The sequence below is a fragment of the Aphis gossypii genome, chromosome X (assembly GCF_020184175.1).
Source record: "Aphis gossypii isolate Hap1 chromosome X, ASM2018417v2, whole genome shotgun sequence".
NCBI lineage: Eukaryota > Metazoa > Arthropoda > Insecta > Hemiptera > Aphididae > Aphis > Aphis gossypii.
In genome coordinates this window covers 22,317,926-22,333,922 of record NC_065533.1, presented here as the reverse complement: position 1 = coordinate 22,333,922, position 15,997 = coordinate 22,317,926, and the positions used below count along the sequence as shown (strand labels likewise).

General features: G+C 23.6%; 1 protein-coding gene across 1 annotated transcript in view; it reads right to left on the bottom strand.

Annotated features, from left to right (window-relative positions):
- Positions 1-15,997, bottom strand: part of LOC114119437 (uncharacterized) — a 268,368-nt gene that overhangs the window by 61,394 nt on the left and 190,977 nt on the right. The window contains exons 12-18 of the mRNA XM_027980994.2: positions 13,734-13,942; positions 12,229-12,452; positions 8,594-8,769; positions 8,387-8,495; positions 8,111-8,258; positions 3,636-3,879; positions 240-397 (exon numbers count right to left, since the gene is read on the bottom strand). Of these exons, the coding sequence (XP_027836795.2) occupies positions 240-397; positions 3,636-3,879; positions 8,111-8,258; positions 8,387-8,495; positions 8,594-8,769; positions 12,229-12,452; positions 13,734-13,942 (1,268 nt within the window). The remainder of the gene's footprint in view (positions 1-239; positions 398-3,635; positions 3,880-8,110; positions 8,259-8,386; positions 8,496-8,593; positions 8,770-12,228; positions 12,453-13,733; positions 13,943-15,997) is intronic.

Here is a 15,997-nt window from a genome sequence, read left to right as displayed (position 1 = left end):
AATACATGTCAACGTCTTGAACACTATTGAATTTGTTATCGATGTGTTATAATTTTAACCTTCAAAACTTTTACTTTGTATAACTAATAGAGCATTAAAATTTAATTTATAATATGTAGTTAAAAAGAATAATTACAAATTATCAAATTTCGACTTACTTATGTATAAAAACTTACACTCTAAATCTTTAAAAATTAAATTTTCTTAAAATAAATTAATATATCAAACCATCGATTTACCTCTATCTCTTTTAACACGTTGATAATTGCAGTTTCTATTGATACGCCCAATAACTTAGATTGATCCGAATTCAATACAAAACTTGGAGATAAAGACGTAACAGCAATATAGTTGTCTTCGTATGTCTTCGTTATTGGTGGATTTGGTTGTAAATCGGCTAAAGTATAATTAATATTTATAATAAAACCAATATATTTGTGTTAACATTTTAGTGAAACAAATTAAAATAATTACACAAGAAAAATGCAAGATGACATTAAGAATTAATTATTTTATAAGATTGAAATTTTAAATTTACATATAGTTTAGGTGAATGATAATTTAATAAAACATATTCCTAGTAATTTCAGTATCCTTGTAATAAAATACATAATTAAAAACAAAAACCAAACATTTTAGAATACATAATAAATAATACTGTTGGTAATTTAAAAATATAAAATTAGTTTACTTTTAAATTTAGAATGTTTATAAAAAAAATATTGCAGTTCACGATTTTTTTATTATGATAAATAATTATTAATTTTAAAAAGCGAATTAAGCTTACTAGACATTTTATGTTTAAAAACAAAATTATATATTTTATCAATTATTATGTTTTACAACCATTTTAATACTCAATCATAATACTTGTGAAATTCATTTATGCAGAATTTTTATTTAAAAAATATATATTTATTTATAAAAAAAATAAATACTCATTTTGGTATAAGTTTTTAAAATTTTGAAGTGTATTAGTAAATCTAAAAAATAATATTATTATACCATGTACAACGTACATTGTACGTAGAGAAAAAAAAACTATAAAAATCTTTGTTAACATTTTATAGCAATAATGTAACACAATAATGTATTATTGAATTTAATCAAAATACAACCAGTGAAAATAGTTTTATAAATAACAAAAATCGAAGTTGTTTAAATCGAATACATCGAAAATGTCACCAATTGTTTCTGAACTTTCCTATTAGTTTTTTGGCACGTTTCTCCTATTTTAAATTAAAGTTTTACTAATCTAACAAAAATCATTACATTTGCATTAAAACCAACACATATGATCGTTAGTATGCAAATCTAAGGTCTAAAAGTTTAACAGGTCAACAAGTCTAAACACAAATATTATAAAATTTTAAATACGTATTCAAGAAAGGAATTTATTAACTACTAAAACTCAAAACAAAAATGTATATAGAGTAGAATAATAATAATAAATAATTAAAGACTTGAAATAATAATATTAAAATAGTATTATCAAAAATATAGTAAAGAATTTTTATTTGAAGTCATTTTATTAAAATTTGATTTATCTTGTTTATTATATTTAATTACAATATAATATTACCCTTTTGAAAACGTTTGCAAGCATACAGTTATTTTTTGATTTTTGTTTAAGCCACTTAGAAAAGTTAATTTTAACACGGTGAAAACTAAATTTGTATTGTTAACAAAGAGATATTATTTTGTCATTTAAGATCTGTAAATAAGTATCAACCACGTTAAAAAAACGTTAATATATCATTTTTCTTATAACCATAAAAAATCATTTTTATCTTAAATTATTTTCTACTGTTAATTTTAATTTTTTATAAAACATATATATTTCAGAAATATTTGTGTTATTTGAGAACCAATCAAACCGATTTGTACAATAGCATTGTAATATTTAATATTAATGTCATCTCCGATAACATCATTTAGTATATTGAATTTAGTTCTCGGCTTACCTAGTAAATAATATATAGGTATATAAACTGATTTTCTCGAATAACATTAAAAAAATAAATCGAATAAATAGGTCGTAATGAAATATAAATTGATTATTAAAAATGCTTTAAAATCCCGTTAAAAAATAACAACCATCTACTATAAATCAAATTAAAAAATCAAATCACAATGTTTATATTTTTGAAAAAAAAAATACTAACTATTCATGAAATTTAAATGTAATAAAATGTAATATAATTTACGGTTTTACCGTGAAAAAAAACAATAAATATTACCAAGGGCGCCCATAAGTAACATTTTAGCCTTTAGGGGGGTCAAAATAAAAAAATTCTCAAATATAAGGTAATAAAGATAACAATAATATTATGGTAATATTTATTGAGCAACAAGTTTTAAATATTTTTTGTCCAGGGGGGGGGGCAAGTGCCCCATCTTGCCCCTCCCAATGGGCGCCCATGAATATTACTTCACTATATTTTGTAACATAACCTCAATAATGTGGCTAAAGTTTCATATCTTTCATTGTACATAAAAAATTGAAAGCATACGACTTTCAAGTATTCTAATGTCTATGGGCATATAATATCAAAGAAATAGAAGTAATAATTATTCAAAAATCCTTAAATAAATCGTTTGTGTTATAATTTATTCAATATGAAAAGTTAATATTTTATATACGCTTTGTAGAATGACATTATTTAAGTATGTTGACTATTTCAAAATAACACTATAAGGAAATGTTTTTGAAGAAACGTTTGATATTTTAATTGGGCGAGATACTTTAATATTTATGTTTTAAATTTTTAAAGCAGTGGTTAATTTATCAAAGTAGTTGAAATACTATTAAGTATGTCACATGTTGTCGCATATAATATTTAGTGTTAGGATTTTGTTGAAAACAATAGAATTATTTAGATTTTATTTTTATGTAGATTAAAATTATTTTGCATGCATGCTTTGTTGAAAACTAATAGGAATGATGGATTGAGAGTGTATTCAATCTAAACTCAAACATGTACTACTTAAAATAATGTACATATTACATAAACTATAGATTACTTAATATTTCTACAGAATTTAATTTAATGGTTAATTAATTTTAAATACTTTTTCGGCTACTGATATTAATATTATATATTTTAATTTTTGAAATTTTACCTTTTAGAGTTTTTATTCAAATAATATGATATAATTATGAATAAAAAATAAGTGTAATATGTGTTATAAATATTAATATTAAAACTCATTTAATAGTATTACCAAATACTATTAAATTAATGATAATATTACACATTTCATACTTAAATATAATAGTTTATTTAATGATATAAGAATCCCGTAAGAAAAGTAAAATAAACATTATATCAATACTATATTCCTTATCATAATGATGTATTTAATAGTAAGTTAAGTTTATAATTATTGATAAATGCTAGGAATATAAATCCAAAAAAAAAATGTATTTTTCTCTATTTTATTAAATACATAATTGATATAAATAGGAATAACACCAACTCAAGCCTTTAAACGTATACATATTTTATGCAATCATATTAACATCATATTGAATTATGGTTTTTATTAAATTTATATTAGTATTATTGTAAATCTTTTAATCAAAAAAATTAAAAATTAATAATCTAAGTATTGAATATTTAAACATCTCTTACCTTGATACATGTCAAAAATTGAAATATTGATGCGGTATGAAAATCCTAAGTAAACTAATACCCTTGCCGCATGATGTTTCACGTAGCGACCGTATTTATCACTATGGTTCGTATAATACCATTCATCAGATGGTAGTAATAATTGATTCAAAACGTTTGGAATGTCACGATCTATCAACTCTCGGTGATGTTTGGTGTTCAGTGCAATGGATGCTACAATTTGCAACACCAACACGAGCAATTGCTGAAAGTTTTAATTTTGCAAAATTAATTAAGTATTTAGTATTAATATCGTATAGCTACTATATGAGCGATATTACTGTATGTCTATATGTTATATTACACGCTTTGCTTAGTATATTAAGATAAACAACAATGTCTAGAGACGGCTAATATAATTTATATACTAAAGGTAGGTAGTGAATTTAACGGAAGAGTACCATCAATACCTCTGATTGATTGATTGGGTACCTATGTGATTTTATTTTTAAGGCTTGGAACCAAAATTAAAAATACCGGTAGTATTTTAACCGAAACCTTTTCGAAATCCTTTCCCGATTTTCACAGGAATCTAAACAGGAACCCACAATATCAATACATCGAATTGATACAGAATTTTTCGGTTAGAATTTTATTTAGGTAATAATAATTGATTTATTAAATTTAGCTGATGTCATAAATGTATACATGCAATTATAATTATTTATTTCCATAATCTATACTATTCTAGGAAACAATAAAATATTAGCAATCACCAAAATAAAAATATGTAAATACTAAATAATAAGTATTGTTATTCGTCCGTAGCCATCAGGTAGGTATGTCAAAACCCATATGTCTGTACCTATGTATGTTTTAAAAAAGATCATAAATACTCACCCGTATACATGTTTATTACTTTATGACATATTTTTATACATCTGAATGCATTTGATTATAATATATTTGATTATGTAATTGATAATAATTACTTATTTCAGTTAAATTAACTCTTTAAAACGGTAATTATTTGGATCTTATAACTAAGAATCGTTTTTTTTACACTTGATTTTTTTTTACCTTTTAAAAAAATGAGATAGGTACCTATACCTCTAAATAATTATATTTACCGAAAACTTTTATCCTGAAATTTAAAATCAGTTATGACACTATTTTTTTTTTTAACAGACAAATAGGTCTGAATTGAATTCGAAATAATCATTGAGAGGTTAAAGTTCTGGTTTTAGATATGCAGTAAAAATACAAAAATACCAACGGTTTATGATAAGTGTTAAAGATTTAAAATGATGAATAATAATATATTTAAATTATTAAAAAAACAATTAAATAACTGCACTTTTATTATAATATAACAATGGTCTGGACATTTAATTATGAAAAATAACAATATATTTTTAAAGAGGTAATTAGGATATTAATATTAAATTGCAATCAATACCAAAAGTACCTACTAGTATTTTGTTTGTAAAATTATCGATCAACGGTCAACAGAAGGTGTAATCGCCTAAGGTTTGAATGGTATATTTTAATGTGCTGTCACTAAAAGTCTTATTGCTTTTATTATTATAAAGTTTTCCTTATCTTTAGATGGTGATTTTCTTTTAGAAGGTTTCTTTTCTGGCGATAATGAAATAAAGTTTTTCTTATACATAACTTATAGGAAAGAAAAACCTAAGAAATATAAAGGTCATATAACATTAAAATATTAATTATTTTAAAAATAAAATTATTGATTAATTCTATGACAACGATTTCAATTCATACTTGATTTAAAAAAAATTGAAAATATTATTTGTATCGCTAAAAACTATTAAACCCATTTTTCTTATTTCGTTTTTATACATTCAGATCTATATTGAAAATTTAAACAGTAAAAGATTATATAAGTACCTACAGCCTGTGGTATAATATTCCGAGAAACTTAAATACAACCTACAAGACCCACCAAGAGCAATATATTATTACGGTGGCTATAATAGCATGCTCGATAAACAATGGTTTACATTTTGAATAATAAAATGCATATGAGATAAATGTAAACTATAAAAAATATATTTTAAAAGTAAAAAATGATGTGGGTATTTTTAGTTTTTACAACGATGTTGTCATTTTCAGCTATTACCACAGACTAACATTTCCTCACTAAATACATCTTCCTTATAGGTAGGTTTTTAGTTTACCGATGATGTAATTTTACATCATCAATTTAATTTACATTAAGTAAATTCTTATTTCATTTACAAAAAAACAATACGATATTATGAACATGTAAAACATTTATGTTCGGACAATTTTTCTAGTTAATAATAATTTCTCAAGTTTTCTTTATATTTTAAAATTATTCTTAATAAATATTTAAATATGAAAACCTTGTACATCCAGCAACGATAACTATTAGAAATGAAATATTATTTGCGTTTCTTAATATAATTTTTATTTTGTATTATAATTTTAATATTTTTATGGAAATAACACATTTTTTTTTAGTTAAGTATTCAAAACGTATTTTATTTTACATGCAATGAAAAACATTCTAAGTACGTATAATTTGTAGGATAATTTGAAATATTTTAACAAATTTAATGTTATTCTACAATATCTTTTACATAAAAATGATTTAAAATTGATGTGGTTAATTAAAATTTAGAAGCTTAGACTCAGAGTAACATTATAGAACAAAATGTCTAAATATAATTTTTTGAAGTGAAGCTTCTTTGACAAAAATATTTAGTCACGTGACTGACTGATCAGAACGACACGTTTGTTATTGTTACTATAGAAACAAAATTATTATTATTATCATGTAAAATCAAGAACTTAAATGTCTAGTTTCAGCTATCATAGATCTAATAATATATACTTTTCCGAAAGAAATATCTACAGATAAATCATCCGACGTATAAATAGAAATTGATGAATTAGAATAAGTTTATAATAGTTCTTTTTAAATACAAATAATTCAGATTCTCATATTTATTTTCAAAAAATAAACAAACATTCTTATAAATATATGGGATACTAGATATAGGGCATTCACGTGGTGTATCCCAGGTAATGCTAACAATATATCGAAAAAAGTCTACGAACAATAAGCTTCGATTTAAACATGTCGTCAGCTGTAATGGACCGGAACTGTAATTCCAATCTGTTAGTCACGTCACTAATTTTTTTCTCGTACCCTTAGTAAAGTAATTTCACTTCATAACGCGCGTACTTGCAACACGCACCAGTTATTTTTAAACACTATAAATGTTTAATTATTTTAATCAACTGTTTTTTTATTTATTTATAACCACTTACAATTCTTTGATTTATGTATACTGTATATATTGTAGGTATTGTATTATGGATTTACAGTGTTCATCTACACATATTTTTTCTCACGTTTATTTTAATCATTATAACATTTAATTAATTAAAAAAAAATAATAATAATAGTTTATTGTTAAGTATAAACAATAATTTTGTGATTTTATATTATTTATGTATACACCCAAAGTATTGTTGTATAAAATTCAAAATAATGAATATTTAATATATTTTTACTTAACAAATATAATACCTAGCTTATTAATGTTAAATACATCTTTAAATAACTTTGAGGGAGGGCTTCTGCCACTGTTTTGATTTCATAAGGAATGCATTCAATGTACGGAAATATGATATTTTTTTAATCTTTCTAAGTATTGAAGCCGTTAAGTTTTAATTAATAACGAGTATCTATAAAATCACATACCTTGTATCATTATGATATAATAATATATGATGTTAATTTATTATACTTATAACTCGAGTATTAACTTTTCATAAATGATTGTAGAAGAATCAAGGTGTTTGCAAAACGATTTAATTTTTGAAAATACGTCATTATAATATTATTGAATCTAGTCTATTCTATATTTAGTTGGAATAAATAAATTCAATCCAAATAGTAATTGTATAACATAAAATTGTTTATTATTATTTGATCTTTATTTCTATAATAAATACGTAATGCAAAGATTATTATTACGTATCTATTACTGTAAGTTATAATCCAGACGCGTTATTTGCATAAATAGATCGCGGCTATATAAGAAGTATTTTATTTTATCTCAAATCTTAAACTTGTTCTTCTTCTTGAAAAACTTTGTAAAATCAATTTTGAATATTTTCATACTATAAATCTGTAATTAACGTATTTATTACCGAACTCGCTAGACTTATTCCCGTAAAACTTCTTAAGTTATAATGAATAAAACATTAAAAATAAAATAAACACTAAGTTAAACTCGGTGAAATACGTTATGTAACTATTGTTTTTCAACTGTTTAAAAACATAATACATAATACTGTAACAGTAGGCATGTATAATGTATATAGATTTCGTTTCACTTAAAGATTTTAACCGACTGTCATAGCTTTTATTTCATAACGTACCTGCCCATTGTTCTCTATTTAATGTTAGAACACAGTGTAATATTTAATGTACTTACCGGGTCGTTGGTAGATTCTAGCGAAGCAGCTAATATTTTCAGTTGTGGTTCTTTCACAAGCTCACTTTTTACATCATCATTTAGTGACATGAACAGCAATGTCCTAGCGCTCAGTATCTGCAAGCAATGGTAACTGCATTGACTGGATCTAAACCACGGTAAATTCATTTTAAATTAGAAAACACATTATTAATTTAAATGTAAATAGTATTTTCAATGGTTTTAACTACGAAAAATTATGATGAGTAATACTCATTGAGTATTTGAAGTACGAACCTATGGCTTGGTGGACACAAACGTTTACTACCGATCACTCTTTTGTATAGTGTTAGAGAATTGTGCAATACGTTGATAATCGATAAGACATGTACATTGGATAATACTCCTGAAATAATAGCAATAATCCACGTATTGTATTATACGTATATTAGCAAACTGCAAATAGGGCAGTCATTTTATTGAAATTCAAATATTGGTACTCACCAATCACGCTTTCGCTGGTATTCTTATTCATTTTAGAGTTTCCGGTTTTGTTGTTGAATGCCTGATCTCCGATGAAATAACGCCACATAGATGTTAATTTCTTATTAGGACCACCCGGTTTCATTTTATCATCATCAATACTCGAATCGTCTTTACTCGATTTGTACTTATTCATCCTGGGAACAAATTATTTACGCACAAATATATATTTAGAAACTATATTTATGAAACATTTTTTTTTTAAATAATTCTCTTCCAATTAATTAAATTTTACAAGTATTGTTTGTATTTCATTTTATTCATTCGTTACGTAGACCTTAACAAGCTTAACGGCACACATCGCAATTTAACCATAAAATTTATTTAAATATAAAAATGTACGTTTGGTGTAAAAGCAAAATAAACATCTGTTTTGTTTCTCATTCGAGTCGGAATACTGGGACATCAAAATTACACTTTTAAGCAGTATTATATTGTTTATACTTTATACATATATATATATATATATATATATCTCGTTAGGTTTGTTTGTGAACAAAACTCAGAAATATAAATGTGCAATGCTCTTACAAAACAATAAATGATCTGGTAAAAATAAATACAAGTTAGATTTTCATCTAACAGAGTATTAAAGAAAATTGATAGAAATGATTTGTTTTATGAAGCATTAATTTTAATTATTCATTCCAATTTTATACAGTTAATAAAAAATTATACCCGTACATAAAATGGTAATCCTATATCTATATTATTATTAATTATTATTTACACTCATTGATAGCCGTCAATTGTGTAACACGCTCAACAGTACTACTATAATACCACTATACCACTAGTACTTTAAAAACACGATGACAGCCGACAGTATAGAATAAATTAATATATAAAAAACGCATAATGTATAATGTATAACTGCCGGAAATTTGTCAATTATGATGTGGGATGAATGAAAAAAAAACAGTATTTTTATACCTTACTCTATACATTTTGTATTTAAAGGTATAATATGACCACTTATTTTACATAAGCATTCATTCATTTAAATAACGTTATTTTTGTATTATCTGACGTACTATTATAAAGCATTATTTATTGTTGGAAATTTTTACCACAGTTAAGTTAATAATCAGCCTAATATGCGTAGGTTTGACGACTTATTCCCTTTAAACAGTGGCCAAAAAAGTGTTGTATCGTATATTATTATTACAAGTTAAGCATACGAAGTTGTTCGAACATAATTATTATTTTATTGTATAAAATAAGTCGTTTAATAAAATTTACATTTACTAATACCTAATAGTTTTCGAAAAGATCCATGACTAATATTTCGTGCTTAAACAAGTATAAATTGTTTTTAATTTCGATATAGCTCGAAATATTATCTAATTGTTTTGATTTATTATTATTATTTTTTTTTTAGTCATATTATCCAGTTATACTTTATTTATACTAACAATCATTGGGCATATTGACCTAAATGAGTGATTGTGATGAATGACATTTGGGTCCTGAAACGTTGACTTGCAATGGAAGACCCAGATCACATATTACAAAAATATATTAAAGAATTCGGCAACACAGATTTGACAATAGGTCAACGTTACTTCATTCGTCGCACTTAATTATAATATATTATATTTTATTGAACAGATGATTTTGACACGGTCGAACATTGTGACCGTCATATTATTATCTTCAAAAGCACATCCCTATACCCCAATGTGACATAGCCGTGTGGCGTAGGCCTACTTTTTTGTCAGTTTATCTGATGACACTCATAAACCTATCTACGGCAGTATCGACTAACATAGAAAGACACAAATTTTAAAATCTACGTGTGCTCATTATTATACGTCGATATACATTTGCAGGGTATTTTTACATTCCTAACAGTATTTTCACTCTTAAACCGTGATTGTCGCAGGTAGTTGTAAAATAACTTGTCCCTTTTTAATTTATTAAATGTACTAATTTATTTTAATTAAGCTACTGTGTCAAATCGAGTGCGTGTTGTTATAACATTACCCAGTGTCGTATTTAGGGTTCCTGGGGTGAACATTTTTGAGTCGCATAATGGAGCGCGGGTGCCTGCGTTTCAAAGTGTCTATAATACCAATGATACATTTTTAATTTAACTATTTGTTATGTTAATAATTTTCAATTAAACACATATTGATAAAACATTTGTGATAATAAAATAAAGTATGAAAATGTCACAAGTTAAATTTTGACTGCATACTATAGTTGCGTCCCAAAGATCACTATGAAAAAGGTTTAATCCGAATTATGGGCCAATTTTTACGAAAATGATATCGAAACATTAAATAATTATTTTAGTTGTTTAACAATAACAAAATTCGACTATCATAATAATATGTTTTACATTTGATATGTTTATAATACATTATAAATATATATATGTGTTATATATGGAAATATATTTATAAAGTTTTTGTAAATTGTTTATTGCAAAATATTCTTTGGAACAATGTTTTTTCATACACCATTACATAAAAAAATAAAATTTCAAACAAATAATAATTAATTAGTTTAAAGTGTGAAAAGGTTAGAGTTTAGTATACTAGTAACATTTTTTGGGATACCTTTATGTTATTCAACTCCACCCATCTAAACTTTAAATATAATAAGTTACGTTACTATATAAAACTACCTAGCTTAAACTTTAGTTTGTGTGCATTAAAATTCTCAGAAATTGTTTTTATTTTTTTAATATGTAATCAATAATGCGTGTGTTGAATCGAAAAATAGAAGACTTTTTAAATAATTATTATAATAATAATAATAATAATAAAAATATCCATACAAATAAAAATATTATTTTTTCAAAAACTAAGAATTAACATTCTTTTTAAGATTATTATTGTTCGTTGTTAAAATAATCATTTTATAAATGAATAAATAATTAAGGAAAAAATTAAATGTGTTTGCAAGTGAAAAAATATTATTACAATGTTTTCTAAAATCTAGTAAAAAATTACCCTATAGAATTTTATGAGTTTAAGTAAAAGTATTATATTCTTCATAACTAAGTGGGCTATAGAAAATAGTTTATTGTTCTCCACTTAAGAGCCTCATTCTCATATTAATCAAAGCTATATTTTTAAATTAACAAGCAAAGATGGTCTCAAATCATATTTAATTGACACGATTTTAACGCATATTAATTGTATTAACGTTTAGTGTTTGATAACATAAATAACATAGGTATTGTGAAGTATAATATACTAAATTAAAACTATTTAATTAATTAATTTTTTTTTTTAATTTTAACATCTGTTAGGACTTATAGAATATTTAATTCAAAATTAATTCTTTGATAAATCATTTTTTTTTCAATATATATTGTTTTTTAAAATTGAAAAATGACACGTAAATTATTACATGTATATTGTATATGCTATTATTTACTAAACACTAAGTTTTAATTAATTTAAATACTTGTGTGTATAAACACTATAATAAAATAAGTCACTAGTCACTAAGTTATTCACTGTATGTTTTTTTAATTACTTAAATTAAATATATTAAAATAATTAATTATTTAATAAAATACTTAAATAATAAAAAAAAAAAAAATTAAAAAACTATGCTTTATTAGTATTTAATAAACTTACTCTGATACGTAGTGTGGATGATGTAAATAATCAGATTCAGTAGCTTTAATAAAAGACACATTATATTGTACGGAAATATCAATAATTCTATTGATTATCGCCATCGCTGTAAACTGGACATGGTGAATCCCTTGTAGTGCACTTAAACACACTTTCATTACTGAACAAAGGATCACACTCAATTCTTCCTTTTTCCCTTGCTCTCCAAATTCCGTAACCGCAACCTGAATTAAATCGGAAAAGAATAATATACATTATTTTTTTTTTTTAAATATTGGTTGCACATTAATGAATCTGGACTAGAGAATTCTAATTACCTAATTTTTTTGATCAGTATAATATAAATAGTAACATGTTCAACACTAAAATTATTTGATTGATAAAAATTGACATTGTCGTATTTTATTTACAATTTGTATTTTATAATGCATATTCAATTTAAAATGTATTAGAGCTATTATTAGAGCATGGACAATAAAAATAGTATTGGTTGGTTTAATATGATATCTAAGTATTACTTAAAATTATATAGGTATACCTTATAACATATTAACAATTATTTTATAATCATAAAAGATAAACTATTGTATTAGGCACGTATTTATCGTTAAATAAAATAAATACATTTTACAAAGTTTATTCTACAGTCTTTATTTTATTATTTATAAGTGCTTGTATTTTAGGTTAGTTATATTTTTCAGTTTGTAGTAAATAGTTAGCAAATTATAAAGCATATCATTCTTAATATTTTTAATCATTGCTGTTATAAAGGAACCTAAATTGATAGATTATATTAAATTACAATACGGAAATTGAATAAAGTTTTTTATTTTTTTTTTATATACAAATTAATTGTTTATTAAATAAGCCATATATTTTAATTAGTTTTAATACAATTATTACTAAAATTCGATTTAATATTTATTCTTACTTATATATAGTTATATTTATTCATAATTATATAAATAATGTTAATTTTTCACTTTTTATATTAAATTTATGGTTTACGAAAAGAAAGCATTCTAGTTATATCAATGTTTAACTCTATCTTCGTTAAGATATTACTATCATTATGTATAGTATGTACCACGTAGGTGCGTTATATTCAATTGTATTAACATTTATAATAACATACGAGTTAAAATTGATTAGAATTCTCCATAAATTAGTGTAGCTATGAAAATTAATATAGTTTGGAATGATGCATAATCAATGTTCAATGTTAAGAATGACATTTATATATTTTGTCAGCTAAACATAAAATAACTTTTTGTACTGTTGGAATAATAAATACTATTTAGTATTTATAACACATTCAAATATAATTTCATATAGTACAGCATTAATACCTCACTAACGTCGTTTCAACTTAATCAAAGATCCACCCTTGAATGAAAGCATATATAAATTTGATTAAACTCAGCCTTAACTTAATATTCTTAGTTATACATTATAATTTAAATAACATAATTTATGTACTAAAACAAAAATTAAAATTAACTTACGTTCAAAATTGTCTTTAAAAGAGTGCATATATGACGAAGTGACAGATCATGATTGGCTTCTAAATATTTCAATATATCGACTATGTAATTGTTCAGTCCGTGTAAAATGAAACCCAAGCATTCTACATTGCCAGAAAGATGAGAAATCACTTGAAACTTTCTTTCTATATTGTATAACTTGAGTGCTTTTGAATTTTTGTGTTTTATACCTGCATAAAAAATAAATATGATAAAGTAACTAGAAAAAAAATGTCAGCATCAAATTACATATAACAATATAACATAATATAACAATGTATTGATATTACTCGTATAATTATAATATTAAGTCACCATACAAAAAATAAGCCATAGTTCAATTATTATTCAGAAAATTATATTCTGATATTATGCTAGTTGATCAAGGTTTTTAAAAGTATTTTATTAATTCGAATTCTACAATATACCTATATTTGTACATTTTGACGTTTTTTATTACTGAAAACTGAAAAAGAAAATATAATGTGACTCAAAGTTTCAAAGTTATTTCAATATTACCAGTGAATAGGCAATTGCTTGTTTTTGTTGTTTTTTACAGTCTTCTAGGAAATAATTTATTAAAAACGAAAAATTAGCATGGTTCAGTATAAAATAAAAATCATAAAAGTTGTGTTAAAACATTTACAGTAAAATTACGCCACAAGTTTTATATTTTAATACAAAGTTTTTACTTATAAAAATAATTAATTTAAATTGACAAATTAAAAAAAATTAAAACATAAATGAATATAATTAAAGGATGCATTATGCTAGTTATATATATAAATACATTATAAAGTACGTGCTGAGTGAGAATAAGACAAACAAATTAAGGAAAAACAGTATAAATTAACGGAAACGAGATCGAAGTCAATTTTTCAAAATTGTTTAACTGGTCTTCATACTTAAAACTAATAAACAAAAACAGCTTTACACATTATTTTATAATCTTTAGGTAAATATAATTAACTGTATAATGAATAGCAATAATGATTAATGAGTAATGACTAATAATATTTTTATTTTTAAATATTTTAAACTATAAAATTAGTTTTTTCAAGTAATTTTTAATTTTTGTCATAGAGTGTATCTCATCAATACGCAAGTCTTTGTTATATAATTATTAAAGTTGAATTTATTGATAAATCATCATTGAATACACAAAACAATTCTAAGTGGAGATAAAAAAGTTCTGTCAATCTATACTTCTATTGATAATTTATTTTTATATTAGTACTGTATATTGAGCTGATTGTTGACAAAACAAATCACATTTATTATATAATAATAATTATAATGCCTATTATTCGATATAATATAACAATAACCAATAGGCAGGTGTTATTAACTTATAACACAATATCACAAACGGTATACTTTTACAACGGTCCATGGTCTAAATATGTAGTTTTAAGCAAGAGCAGACTGGCCTGGCAGGACACCGGAACAAATCCTGGTGGCTTGTTACAATAATAGATTAAATGGCCTGATAATATTTTAGGAATTAAGAATATAGTTATATTTCATAATTATTATGAGTTTAGAATTAATACATTTATACAAAAAATAAAACTAACTTCTTTGTAGACATTGTTTGTATGCAACTATTTAAAAACAGAATTTAGAAGTCATATAAATGTATAATATTCAATATCGTTCTATATTAAACTAAAATGTGGACATTTTATGTAGTTATTTATAAATAATGGTTTTATTCAATATAATAAAAAAATGTATGATTTATGAAAAAAAAAAAATAAAGCATTATATTATGAATTTTAGCAAAAAATAGCACTAAAAATCTAAAATACTTCATGTAAAAAGTAATAATATAAAATTTCATATTTTAAGTTCTTGGTACCACATAAAACAAATTTATAATTGACTCTGATATTTTTATCTGTATAAAATAATAGTAAGTTAGCAAATGTTATAAAATCCCAACCCTACTTATGACCAAATTATTTGTCTTTTTTATTGAAAATATGATAATCGAAACCAAAATCGATTTTTTTTTTTTTTTGTCAACCAAAATGCTGAATTGGAACCTAAACCGAAAAAAATCATAAAGGTTCCAAGTACTGAATTTTTAAGTGCAAATATCAATTAATATTGTCATAATTTCAACTTTAAACTCTCATAAACAAATGTGACTTACTCAATTATGTAAAAATTGTTTTATACATATTATATCAAGTTCAAATTGTTAAGTAGTTGTATAAATATTAAAAAAAAATAACGATTAA